A 15,226-nucleotide genomic window follows, 5' to 3' on the forward strand; every position below is an offset into this window, starting at 1 on the left:
GACCTAACCCAAAATAGGGTATTATAAGCACTTTCAAAACAAAACTATATATTCACCCATAAAATAAAAAACTTTACCTTCTTATATGCTTTAAAGATAACAGTTCCAGCCAAGAAGTAGACTAAAACCCTTAGAAGGAATTTCTGACAAACAAACCCTATTTTATATGGAAGTTTTACAACACTGTATTAAAGTAGACTCATAACTATTATTATACGAAGGATATATCCATTTAAGCATTCATTTTCTTAACAAAAGTTAGAGTGTCTAAAATGAGCCATACAATGTATTAGTTGTGATTTTTTTTTAAAGCGTGTTAGAATTTATATTACATCGTTTTAATTTTCTATAGTAAAGATAAACTATGTGCTGAGGTATCCAAGGGAAAAGTCACTAAGAAGAATGCCATTTCGGGTAGAATAAAAAAATATTAGAAAAACACATAGAAGTAGTTAAATGTTAGTAGTTGTGTGATAGAAATGGGAGAGTTGGCCATAACCAAACTATGAAGTCCAGACTACATAGAGAATCCTCTAGAAACCTCTGAAGTTTTTCCTGAAAGACAATATAAAGAAATTAGCAAAGGAAACCGAGGCCTCGAGCAGTTAAATAACAGTCCACCCAAGTCCACACTGCTAACTGTGGAAGAGATGGGACCTGAACTGTTCGTCTTATTTCCAAATACAAACCACTATCAGATTTACTGTTTAAAATAATATATTATACAATGATTTATTTTTCTAGTCAATTAGTGTCTACATTCATTTCCAAAAAACTATGACAAAAGAATACTTAAAATATACTTGCACATATACACTCTGTTAAAGAAATAGCAAGTTTCAAAACAAAATAAAAAACCCTCCAAAAATTTATAAATTATTTTAAACAGCTTATGGTCTACCCTCTTTCCCAAAGAGTTTCTTTTTGTTTCTCATTTTGAATTTATGAAAATTAATGAAATAATTGTCATCACTAAACTTGGTGGTAAAAAATAAAATGGATGTGTAAAGACAGCAATTGCAACAATATTTTAAAATTATCATTAGAGGACTAGTATATTTCTAATTGCGTCTGAGAGCTAGCTACTAGAACATGAGAAATTAAGTTAAAGTTCATTATGCATAAGGGATTTCTTCTATTTGAATAATATTCAAATTATATTCACAAATACCTTAAAACAAAAGAGTGTGGTTATATCAAAACTATTTTACTCCAATTTAGAAGTATGTAATAATAATATTCACTGCTTTATTCATAATGTCTAATTAAATGGTGCTAACAATCATTGCTTCCAAACATTTGTTATTCCTCTAATAAAAGAAATATGTATTGATTTTATGCATTAATGAATGCATAATATTAAATTGCAACTATTTTTCTAAGCATTTTAGGATTTGCTTTTATTCAGAAAACTGAGTGTCTCATGGTTCATTTATCATAAAGGTTTCATGTTTGGCCCAGATAGTCATTCTAAAGATATATAATTTTCACTTTTAATTGGTCTTAACTAAGCATTTTCAAAATATGCCATAATCAGCAGATCAAAAGTATTTTAAATGTTAAAGCTTCCTCCTAAATCCACTTGTCTATATATATTTTGGATTCATCAGACTACTACTAGTAGTGGATCACCACTGTCCAACAGAAATATAAGGCATGACAAATAAGGTAATTCCATAGAAAATATGTATCTAATATCCCTTATCAAAGACTGGCTACATAGGCTGCTTAAGTACACACTGTATTTTTCAAAATAATCTGATGCTATTTACCTGAAAGATCAACAATGTACCCTAAACATACTTTGTTAATTGTTTATAATAATCAAATATAGGTACTTATGCATCCAGTAAATTAAAAAGCATTAACAAGGTATCCAAGATGAAGCCAGAACAATGCCATACCTTCCAATCTAGTATATGTATCAGATGCTTAAGTTTAACATATTCTCACAGTAAACATTACAATTCAGCATATATTTAGAAAAAATAATATAGATACCCAAGATATACACTGCATAACTTTAATAGTTTGTTTCCTCTGGATTCATGTGGTTTAGGTACAAAGTTTGAGAGATGATTATAACTCAGAGGATATGATCAGCACACTCAGTCCAAGCTCTATATGCTAGAATCTCATATCTCTAATATTCTTCACAAACCATGCTCCAAACCATAAATCACTTAACAGCCATGGGATTTAAAAAAAAAAAACAATTTACATGAATACCTTCCTTAACATCTTGGAGTATTCACTAGGTAATTAGTGGAAACAGAGAGGTAGGAGGATACACACTATTTCTGAGGTACAACCAACGATTTGATGATGAGCTAAATGTGAGAGAGTGGAAAGAAGTGAGATATATCAAAGATGACCTTCTTTTCCTTGAGTAGATGGGTGGCAGTTCTATTTATGATGTAAGAAATGCTAAAAGGACAGACAGAGAGGAAAGAAACATTCTATTTGAAAGGCCCATTACATGTCCAAGGAGATATTTCAAACATGCAATTGCATCTCACTTTGGGAGGTCAAGGATTTTTAAAAATTGCATTTCAGAGAGGTACAATGACTTTCCCAAGTTTACATAGTCATAGCACTCTTTAACTAAAAATAAACACTCTACTGAGAATAATGGAAGACCAAACATCAGACACCGTATTGGTAGGGAAATCTTAATTACTGGAACTATATATTAAAAAAATAAAGTAGTCCCACTAATAAAAAAAAATCAGAATGTTTAAAAAACTTTAAATATTCCTAGTGTGGATCACCACTGTCCAACAGAAATATAATGCACACCAAATAAGTACATTTAAAATTTTGAAGAGAAACATTATAAAACATTTTTAAAAAGTGAAATTAATGTATATAAAATACTGCATCAATAAATAATGAAACATTTTGCATTATTTATTCATATTAAGTCTGAGAAATTAGTATATTTTTACACTTAGAGCACTTCTCAACCCAGACTAACCATATTTCAAATGTTCAACAGCCACATGTGGCTAGTGATTATCGTGTTAAACAGTGCAGCTCTAGACAGCATCCAGATTACTGACAAAATGTTTTAAACTTGATTACTACACTGTCAGAACATAACAGACTACATTGCAGGAAAGGCTCTTAGGGCAACATCCAAGATCCTTAACTTGGTCAGAAAAGCCCTGCCATAATCTGAGTCGTGGAATGCAGAAGAACTACATTATAAACTTTCAAAATTGGGATGTTTGGGGAAAGAAAAAGAACATTAGTTTTCATCTGACCTCTTCTTCTCTATGAATTTATCCTTAGGAAGCAAAGAAACCAGAAAACAAGTAACCATTTATTGACTCTGTTAAAAAATGGAATTAAAGTTGATTAAATCACTACTACTTATTTCTGCATTCCAACCTCAAAGTCTAAAATAAAACAGTTAAGTCTAAGCATCTACCACATACAACAATGGTTCCAACAGAAGTTTCATTTCTCAGCTTTTTTTTTTTAAAGATTGACAAATACTTCCCCTGATCACATAAAATCATTTATATTCTCTAAAGTGCTAAATGATAAATATAAGGAGTTATTTTTTCCTCTACAGTGGTTCTCAACTTTCTGGCCCTTTAAATACAGTTCCTCATGTTGTGACCCAACCTTAAAATTATTTTCGATGCTACTTCATAACTGTAATGTTGCTACTGTTATGAATCGTAATGTAAATATCTGATATGCAGGATGGTCTTAGGCGACCCCTGTGAAAGGGTCATTCAACCGCCAAAGGGGTCGTGACCCACAGGTTGAGAACCGCTGCTCTAGAATATGAAACTACATAGAGTTAGGACTTAAGTTGTTCATCTTTGTCTCCCTAATACCTAGCATAGTACCTGGCACAAAGCAAATATTCAGTGATGTTGTTTTTTCTGTATTTGCTATAGCTGAGTCCTAATGGTATTAAATCATAATACCATTTTTGAGCTATATCACTGAAGAATTTTTATAAATAAAATAATAATTAAGACAATTTGTGTTAAACACAATGACTATCTCCAGGACAGGAGATTAGTATAAATTTTTCTGCTCACATTATTTAAGCTTGACAATTGTTTTCCATCAGATATTATAAATACTAGCCAAATTACCTTTTTTCTACACTCATTCACTGCAGTCTCCAGTGAAACTAGTGACCTTGAATTACATCAGCTCCTGTTACATTTGTTCTGGGAATACCCCAAAAATGTGTTGTTTTAAAATATAATTTTTACAATTTTAAAATCTTCCTGACACTAAGACAGCATTAGAAAAAATCAGTTAAAATCATGCTTATTTCCTTGTATTAGGTGTATAAGAATTATAGGGAATTCTTGGGACTTTACAGTGCAAGTAGGGATCCCCTTTTACCACACATAATAGGACTCTAGGTCATTGCTATTCACATAGAAGGTTATGTTCAACTTAGTGGACTGTGCCAGCATTTTTAAAGAAAACAATTTGAAAGAAAAAGAAAGTAGTACAATGTATCACATATGATAATGGTAAATACTGATTCATGAAAATTTTGTGTTTGTGTTATACTGAATCACAATGGAAAATAATTTTTTAATGTGAGCTGTAATAAAAAATTTGGAAACCCATTGTTAAGATACTCACTTCCCAGTGAATACAAATGCATTCTTTCAAAATATGGCCTATTTCATTTTAAGAATAAAAACCTTTCTTTCACAAATGCTAACAAACTTGGGCTTAGTAATTTCACTTTTTTAGAATACACCCAAAACATACTTGCACATCTGCAAAACTATGTATGCAAAAGATTACTCATCAGAAAATTATTTGTGGTAGCAAAAACTAGAAACAATCCAAACGCCATCAATACACTACCACTTGAATAAATTAGGGCACAGCCACACAATAGATTGCATGCAGCCATAGAACAGAATAGGAGTGTTTTCTATTTACTAAGATGAAAAGAATCTCCTTATGTGAAAAAAAAACAAGATGTAGAACAATATTATAGCATCCTAGTTTTTTTCTTTAAAGTTGGTGGGGTAGGAAACAGGGAATAAGAATCTGTATTTATATTTGCTTGTAGACATTCATACATAAAATACATATGATCTAAATACAATGGTTATTAATGGAAAACAGATGGGGAACAGATATAAATAAGAAAAATTTTACTACATAAAAATTTCTAGTTTTTGAAATGTGACGATATCTATGAAAAAAAGGAAAAGAAAAAAGATACACAAAGAAATACAACTGATTCTTTTAAGAAATAATAAAATTAAATAAGCATCTGAATAAACGAAAAAGCCTACATGAGCTCTCAAGCATTACAAAAGTATTATAAGTTATTCCTAGAGTTTTACCATCCGAAGACAAAAAGGTAAATTGGATTACTCTTCTAGCAGCCCTTCTACTTATTTTAAATACTAGAGGCCTGGTGCACAAAATTCATGCACTGTGGGGGAGGGGGGTGTCCCTCAGCCCAGCCTGCACCCTCTCCAATCTGGGACCCCTCGGGGGATGTCCCACAGGGATTGGGCCTAAACCGGCAGTTGGACATCCCTCTCACAATCCAGGACTGCTGGCTCCCAACTGCTCACCTGCCTGCCTGCCTGATTGCCCCTAACTGCTTCTGGCTGCCAGCCTGATCACTCCCTAACTGCTCCCCTGCCAGCCTGGTTGCCCCTACCTGCCCTCCCCTGCCAGCCTGGTTGCCTCTAACTGCCCTACCCTGCTGGCCTGATCACCCACAACTGCCCTCCCCTGCCGGCCACCTTGTGGCGGCCATCTTGTGACCACACGTGGGTGGCCATCTTGTGCGAGAGTGTGACGGTCAATTTGCATACTTTATTATATAGGCTTATTTTTTAATATTTATTTATTATCTTAAGTTTTACATATGTCTCCTTTTTCCCCAATTGACCCCTTATTATTCTTATTTTAAAGATGAAGAAACTGGGGCATGGAGTGATTAAAGAACTCCTTCAGGGATAGATGAATGGACAGTAAGCAAGGCAAGGACTGGAACTCAGATATGCAACACCAAAGTCCAAATTAAAAGTCCAAGTTAAAAACTTGTAAACTTTACTGATTTCATTACTCTAAATCTTTATACTTTATGCAAACTTTTTAATCAAGTAACTTAATTTCATCAAATATAAAAATACAAAGTCAATAAAAATACTGACCATTCTAAGAATTGGAAAACTGCAAAATAGAAAAATGATTTTTATTTATCTGAGTATTTAAGACTTTTTAAAAATTGACTATTTTTGGTAATTTTTGTATCTTCATATCTTATATAATAAAAGCCTAATATGCAAATTGTCCCCTTGACCCGGAATTCAACCGCTCGCTATGACGTGCGCTGACCACCAGGGTTCAAAGCGGAACATAGCGTGTGTCAGCAACACAGCGCTGGCAGTGGGCAGCAGTGGAGGCTCTGCTGGCCCCGATGGGCCCTGAGAGCAGGACTGTGACAGGATGGTGAAGGAGGTGAGCAGGAGGCACAAGGCCAACGCAGTACGAGCAGGGCCCAATCGCCCCACCAACTGCCCCACAGACAGCGACTAGCGGTGGTGGGTCGGGAGGGGCACAGGACCACCACCTGGCTTCCAGGCACTGAGGGAGCTGGGCGGGGAACCAATGACTCAGGCCGAGGGGGTCATGCGGGGGTTGGGGGCTCACGTGCTGCCCATAGTTCAGCTGGGACCTGCCCTTCCATGCCAGACACTGGAGCTTCCGGCAAGGCCTAGGGACCGTACCCATGCATGAATTTCATGCACCGATCCTCTAGTATATTAAATATGTCACATATAAATGATTAACATTAATAAACTTACATATCATTTAACCTAAAAATTCCATTTTAAAAAATTTATCCAAATTAAACTAACTGAAATAAGAAAGCCAGATAAATAATCAAGCACAAAGATATTTGCTATATTAGCATTTATAATAAAAAGAAGTTGAGTATCTATTCATCCGGGCTAATTAAATAATTCATGATACATGCTTCATGAATTACAGTAGTTAAAAAGAAGAAGATGTATGTTATTAGGTAAATGTATCTGAAAAGAAAAAAGGTATGCCACAGCCCTGACTGGTTTGGCTCAGTGGATAGAGCGTTGGCCTGCGGACTGAAAGGTCCCAGGTTCGATTCCAGTCAAGGGCATGTACCTTGGTTGCGGGCACATCCCCAGTAGGGAGTGTGCAGGAGGCAGCTGATCGATGTTTCTCTCTCATTGATGTTCCTAACTCTCTATCCCTCACCCTTCCTCTCTGTAAAAAATCAATAAAATATATATTTTTTTAAAAACGTATGCCACAGAATAGTAAAATAAAAAATTATAGTTTAATACAAAAAGATATGAAAAGATACATATCAAACTGTTCCACTGGAACTGGGATTATAAAGAAACTTTCACTTTCTATTACATTTTAGATACTATATTTTTGTAGTGAATGATTTTATAATCAGCTCTATAAAATACTTTTCTGTTTAGATAAAAAATATTTATCTTAGGAATAAACAAAAGGAGATCTATAATTCAATATTGTCTTAATGTTTTAAAAACAATGATTTATTGCTTTATAGATATAAATATCTAATATTTTAATGTAAACTCCAAATACCTGATCCATCTTGTTTTTCATTATGGCATAAAAAGAGTCCTACATCTTTACCAAACACCAAATTTCCAATATGTACTCTCACTTGAAAAAGCACTGAGAAATTACTACGTTCTGTTAATTAAGAGACAAGAAGTGCATGGCCACTGTTGATTTCTCTTTACTAAAGATTCGTGTGCTTTAATGTTTCATGACAATAATTCATTTTGAATCAGACAATCTGGGTGGAGGAAATTATGTTTTAGCAACAAAAGACCTCAGGAGAGTAATCTACTATTAAATCTTTGAAAGAAGTGAGATTGTAAGATTTTGTGAAAATAAGATGAGTTAGTTATTTTGTAAAATGAAATCGAGCCATATTTTATTACATACAAAAAAGCAATAAGAAATTGCAATGCATAATTCATAAATCTTTCATATTATTTAATGGGATGCATTTACACCATTTAAAAGTGTAACCAAAAATACTTAACATGCCCACAAATGTCAATTCTTAAAAATTCTCTCATACTGAAAACATTCCACCCAAGAAGCATAATGACAACAAAACCCCAACTAAATAAATAGATGGCCCTTCTATACTCCCTCCCTGATGACAAAATGATAAATAAAAAGCTATTACTGCCTGTCCTTGAAGAGAAAAACACAAGGAGAGAAAAACAAACAACAGCAATATCACGTTTTATGAGAACTTAAAGTATAATGTGAGTCAAGAGGACACTAATTTCCCAGGTATGAGTTAAGGCTTGAATGCTAAGGAAAACTAAAGAAGTCTCGTGAGGAGATTTAAAAGACAAAACTTTGGCTTCACAATCATAACAAACTCAACTGATAAACCAACAAATTGCACACATGTTTCTACCAGCACACTCTTAATAATAATTCAATATGTCAGATGTCGCTCTGAAACACCTTCACCAAGCTGCTATGCCAAGTCACATTCACAGTTGCAAGAAGACAGTAAACAACATGGTTGGAGCAAAGCTATGGGTTTGATTGGGCTCAGTTTGGTTTGCTTTAGACAGAAACACCATAATAAGTGAGGGCTGGTTTCACAAAACCAGTATTATAATTACGTATACAAACTTCAGAGGCTTAAAGCAGAAGTGAAAAGCTAACAATCCAGTACTTTCTATGACCTTAATATATTATTTTCATAAGGGGGGTGAACTCATACTGACCTGTACTATACTAGTATGTATCCCTCCAGGATGTCACTATAAGTGTTGTAGCTTATTTCACTGGCACTGCTGTCTACTTGGCCCAAATTGTGGGACCTGCCTTATAATAAACAGCTGCACTTCTAATCATGGCAATAAAACAGAAGCCAAAGAGTCTATGTCAAATTCTGTTGAATCCCACATAGAAAATGTCATTTTCAGTTTCTTGGCTGATATTTATGGCAATAACTGGTTTCAGCTCTGACTTTAACCTTTAAATTATTTTCACCAGCTTGCCTGAAATCTTTTAAAGAGAGTAAAGTGTTTGGACTTAATATGGTCAAGCTCACAAAATGTTACAGATATTAAATTATAGGTAATTTTTTAATTTACATTTTACAGTACATGACTTTAAACTTTCCAAAACTAATTAAATAAAGCAAGAATGTCATTTTAAATGTACATCTCCTTAAACAAGAAAGTTTCACCAACAGAACCCTCAAGGAAATTGATCCACTTGCATTCAATCTAACCGTATTTGAATAATTTATTATGAGATCAGGTCAAGATTTCATTTAATATAAGTAACATAGTAAAAACATGTTATATAAATGAAAGTATTAATAACTTATTTAGAACAGTCAGTTCAACAGACATATTTGTATGTGTGTGTATTCCAATATTCCAATGCTTAACGACATGCATGGTATTGCTTTCCTAAAGAACAAAAATTTAGAAATACCTACTTAAATTGGTACATTTAAAAATTTATATTTTAAATATACAATTTGATGTCCTTAACTCATTTCCATAAAGTAATCTCAGAATTATTTTTATTGGGGACTTATAAATTGCTTTCTTAAATTAGAATGTACTACTTATTTCCCCACATGAGATCTGAAGCTCACTTGGAAGGGTTCCAAATATACTACACCCACTAAACAAAAGAGTAAGTTAAGGACCCAAAGACTGCTGTAGAGGAACTCAGCTGAGGGCTTGCAGAGGAGGCCAATGCTTTGAGAGCAAGTTTCTTATACTTGGGGTATGGAAGTAAAATAAGAAATATTTATCAATTAAAATCAATCCAGAAATACCACAAATGACCGAATGTTTAAGAAGATAGAGCAAGGAACAGCAACCCTGGCTACAGGGCCAAATCTGGCCAGAGGCCCATATATTTTAATTTTTTATGGCCTATAAACTAAGAATGGTTACTATATTTTGAAAATATATTTTAATAAAAAGGAAGAAAATAATAACTATGAAACAGAGACCCTATGTGGTCTACAAAGCCTAAAATAATTACTATCTGCCCCTTTACAGAAATAAACATGAATGAAAACTTACTTAGAAATAAGTATGAAAGAAAAATAAGAAGCCTGATTAATTCATTATATAGACAATGAATGTCAATGCTTTTACATAAAAAGTATAGTACTGAGTATAGAAAATGAAATAAATCTTAATGATAATGCTTATAAGGACTGGTAAGATTTAAAAAAATTATGTATATAATTATTTAATTCCATAGGCTCTCAGCCCTGGCTGCATTTCAAAATCACCCACAGAGTGTCAATACCATCTTCAAAATATAGATATCTTGGCCCCTCCCAAGAAATTATAACTAAATACTAATATGGGCCAAAACTTTTGGATTTTGAAAAGTTATTCAGGTAATTCTAATACACAGAATGAAACCCACTAATAAAAGTTTAATTACAATTTTGGTCTACTATAAAAATTTATTTTAGAAAAGAACTTAAAATTGTAACAATAAAGAATTGTAATAACGGCATAAAATGGAATACTGTATGGTGAGTAAAAATAATGCTAAAAATTTATGCCTATTGATATAGAAAGATATATGTAAGGATATATACAAACACACAAAAATGTATATTATATAATTCAATTTTTGTAGAATAAAATACACACACCCACATATATATAGAATGGAGTCAATTTTGACTGGCTGTCATTATACTTTATGCTGCTCTTTTTGCTTGCCTATAGGATATGATATTTCTGAATGACTACTCATATATAAAAACAAAGCAACTTCACTTTGGTAATAGAAAAGATTAACTTTAAATAATATTATATACTTTGAACTAAATTAAGAAATGTTTTATTTTGAAATAAAGAAAAAATGGCAAAATTTTAACAACTGGTAAATTGAGACAGACAGAGGGTATGTGGAGAATTGTATTCACACAACTTTTCCATAGGTCTGAAATTATTTACAACCTGAGGGGAAATAAATAAAATAGTCCCCCCTTCCACAAAAATTATTACACTTTATTATAGATTGACCATTTGATATCTCAATACAATACATAAACCTTTAGACCATTTTATTTAAGTCAGTTTATATAGGTTGAACCACGTATTAGTTGAAAGAACCAAAATAAACATGAAGTATAGAAGTATGTACACAGAAATGTACATAAATGTTTAATGTATAAAGGAATGTATGTACATATGCAGTTTTTAAACTTTAAACTCTCCTACTATACATCTTTAGTAACCAACTGCCTATGTCTCTTTATTGTATTAGCTAACTGACCTTGAAAAAGAATTTTTCCAATTCAAATCCATTCATAAACATACCAAGCATCAAAAATATCAACTCTATAAAATGAGCATCTCACCTCATCTAAGTCTTGGATATAAACTGGTTTTTCCTCAAAACCAACTGGCATTGGTTCACTGTGGGGAATCTTTACTTCTTCATACATCTTGTTATTCTCTCTTTGGATTCCTTCTGGCAAAATCATCTATAAACATCAAAAATTAAAATTCAATAATAAAAATAAATGCTCTATGATAAATATTCTTTAGCGAGAGAGAACACTACTGGTTTTACCACACAGCACTAAAAAATAAATTTAGCTACTTTAAAGAAAAAGGAAGGCTAAACAAACAAACAAAAAACAACAACCATATACACACAAAGCATTCATGTATTAGGTATCTCATATAACATATGAACCATATTATGTTGATGAATCTTAAAGTATACATTAATTAGATGTTATTCTGGAAGACCAATGTACTCACAAAGGTAGGAAAAATATCCAATATATAGTGTAAAGTTTAATCACAAAGCAATGCATTTGCTAAAATTAAAAAAAAAAGTTGCATATAATGAAAGGGAGGAGAACAGATATTTTTTGCATATCTACTATGTGTGAAGAACTTTACATACACTGCATATTTCATTTTCCACAGTATTTTTAAACATAATTTAGCTTAGTATAGTCCACCAGTACTAGAGTAACAAAGGAAACAGGGAAAATGTATGTGTCATTTCCTCACAATAGATATATTATCCCACAGTGGTTAAACACCAGTGACATACCTTTGCACCAGCAATGAATGCTGATGTTTTCATGGCTTCAGCCTGGGAATCATAAACATGGGGATAACGTATTTTTTCAAAGTCCATGTCCCTCTGCCTGCTCAGAATTGGAACATTTCTAGCATTCAGAAGTGCCTGCTCCCTTTAAATACAAAAACAATAGGCTAAATCTGAAATTTTTATCTTGCAACAAAAAGCATACAGTATTAAATCAAGATCACTATAATAACTATTTCAGGTAGCCTTTCATTATAAAGGAGAAGAAATAAATCTATACAAAGGAAGATATGAGCAATCCCGAAATTTTCGGTGAAATCCCACAGGAGTCAACACATTTTTAGGTAACATCATATTTATAATTTTGTTTGTCACAATCCAAAGATGTTTATAAATTAAAAATGGGTTTCAATATTTAAAGATCAAGTATAATAATGCCTTCATTTAATTTTTCTCCCTTCTACTTCTAAATAATAACAGGTAAAAAGTATTCATTAAGCGAGGAAAAGAAACAAATAACTCAAAAAAATTGTGTAGACTTCATAAATATTAACCTAGTGGTGTGTGCACAGTGCCTAAAAATAGTTTACTTCTATAATCTAAATTTCTCACCTATCTAGAAGCAACAAGAACATTCTAATTAAGCAGATCACTGCTTTCTTATCCCATAAAATTATTTTTCATATAACAAAATTCTATTCTTGTAAGAAAACGTGACTAGAAGAATAATATAAATTTGAAGCTAAACTAAAAAATGATAATGATATATAAAAGTAGCAATTACAACATGAGCATTTATTTTTCAGCTGCTGGCTTTTATTACCTTTGTATCCGCAATTCCTTAGGATCGAAGCATGTAAGTCCTTCTCCGGAAATTTCACCATCTTCTCCAGCCTTTTTTTCTCGTCTTGCATTTCTTTTTTCTTCTCGACGATACTGTTTCATTAACTGCTTTTCTTGTTCAGACTGAATAGTGACTTGACATCCATAATTGGGTTTAGCATTTTCTCCTAAAATTTTCTTGCAGTTGTCTACGAAACAAATTTAAAACATCATGTTTGGCAAATTTAACTTTTATTAACACCATTTTCCTCCTCACCAAAACCTAAGAACACACAATGCTCTAACAATTCATTTTTTAAAAAACTGGCACATTCATTTGTATGTTTTAAGGAGAGTTTTTAAAAATCACAATATCTAAATGATATTACAGAAAAATCAGCAGATATTTTCTTCCTATAGACTAAACAGTTTAATGTTATAAATTCTTACATGTAATATCAGAACCTAAAAATTCAATTTTATAATTTTGAAATAAGTTCTCTGCATTTAATTTCAATAAACATAATAATTATCAATACTAATTGGCATTTCCTATTAGCATAATAATCAAATAAAGATATTCTTTACACATTAGATGTTTTCCCAATTAGATGTAATAGGCCTTACTGTGTTAAGTTATTCATATGTTACTACTTATTTATACATGAAAGAAAATTTGTTAATATTAGCTCAGGACATAGTTAGAAGATAACCAAGGTAAATAAAAAAAGAGGATGGTCCACTTTTTCATGGAAATACAAGTTTAAAAAAATAAAATGGAAGAAAGCCAGAACCACTAAGAGGAACCAGGTCAATCAAAGCTCAGTGTTTACAACTTACAATTTAAACCTGTGGTTTGGTCAACTAAGGAAAGTTTTTCTTCCACAGGATGACCTTCTGTGCTTAATTTAATCTTTCCAAGTAGTAGTATGTTGGCTCACTACAGCCCTAAAGAAACTAACAGGAATGTTGCTGAAAGCAATTCACGTCAATACACATTATTGTACTGAGGACCTACTAAGTTCCAGGCACTGCTACTAAGCTAGGAAGACGATGAAGAATGAGACTGGTTCATATTCTGAAGGAGCAGCATAGTGCAAGGTATTTTATCAAATTCCAAGATCTAATACAGAACAAGAAAGGAATTAAGCATAGCATTAAAATGGGAAAATCAGCTTTCTAAATTCATCTTAAGTCAAATCTTCACTATTCTGAGATATTTGTCACTACTTCATTACATGATTTTGAATAAGTCATTTTAACTCTCAATCACATGAAAAAAACACCTCTATGTATAATGGCTTTTTATAAGTCTCAAAAAGGAGAGTGAGAAATAAAGATTCATTACATCTCAAAATTATAAAATAAGATATAATCTCATCTAAATACATTAGGACTACTACATTTTACAGTTCTAAAAAAAGTATCTACATCTTACATATCTTACTTTCTAAGTAAGTCTCATAAACCTATTTTAATCATTGAATTTATAACCCACTAACTTTCAGTGTTAGAAAAAGAATGCAGCATTCTAAGTTTCCACATGTACTCTGAACTAAAAGAAAATTAAATTGCAAGGTCACACAATTAGATATTAAGGAGAATTTTAAAAAACACAACTAATGCCATCCACTTATTAAAAATGAATGTTAAAGATGTTGTGTGTGAAACTGAATACTTTTGGTGACATACTAAATGCTACATTAATGTTATTAATATTTTAAACAAATGTGATAGTAACAAAATCCTATTATACACACTTGTGATTTTATAAATAAGGAAATTAAAAGAAGAAAATGTCTACCTCAAGAATAGCACTATAAAGCCACAACCAGAATGTACAGAATATGTGTCCTGTGAGATTGAACATAATCCTATATAATAAACCCTAATATGCAAATCGACCAAAAGGCAGAACGACTGGTTGCTATGATACACACTGACCACCAGGGGGCAGACACTCAATGCAGGAGTTGCCCCTTGGTGGTCAGTGCGCTCCCACAGGGGGAGTGCTGCTCAGCCAGAAGCCGGGCTCCTGGCTGGCAAGCAAAGCGGCGGTAGCGGGAGCCTCTCCCACCTCCGCAGCAGCGCTAAGGACCCCTCGGGGGAGCGGGCCTAAGCTGGCAGGCAGATATTCCCCAAGTGGTCCCAGACTATGAGAGGATGCAGGCCGGGCTGAGGGAACCTCCCACCCCCCGAGGGGGTGCACCAGGCCTCTAGTAGGGAAATAAAAAATCAAGTTGAAGAGCAGGAAATGCTTAACAGCATG

General features: G+C 32.9%; 1 protein-coding gene across 8 annotated transcripts in view; it reads right to left on the minus strand.

Moving 5' to 3' along the window:
- ASCC3 (activating signal cointegrator 1 complex subunit 3) overlaps positions 1 to 15,226 on the minus strand; it is a 247,270-nt gene that overhangs the window by 187,191 nt on the left and 44,853 nt on the right. For all 8 annotated transcript variants that reach the window (XM_023762284.1, XM_006098563.3, XM_023762281.1 and 5 more), the window contains 3 exons: positions 12,959 to 13,166; positions 12,139 to 12,280; positions 11,429 to 11,554 (listed from right to left, as the gene is read on the minus strand). In XM_023762284.1, the coding sequence (XP_023618052.1) occupies positions 11,429 to 11,554; positions 12,139 to 12,280; positions 12,959 to 13,166 (476 nt within the window). The remainder of the gene's footprint in view (positions 1 to 11,428; positions 11,555 to 12,138; positions 12,281 to 12,958; positions 13,167 to 15,226) is intronic.

The sequence above is a fragment of the Myotis lucifugus genome, unplaced genomic scaffold (genome assembly GCF_000147115.1).
Source record: "Myotis lucifugus unplaced genomic scaffold, Myoluc2.0 scaffold_240, whole genome shotgun sequence".
Lineage (NCBI taxonomy): Eukaryota > Metazoa > Chordata > Mammalia > Chiroptera > Vespertilionidae > Myotis > Myotis lucifugus.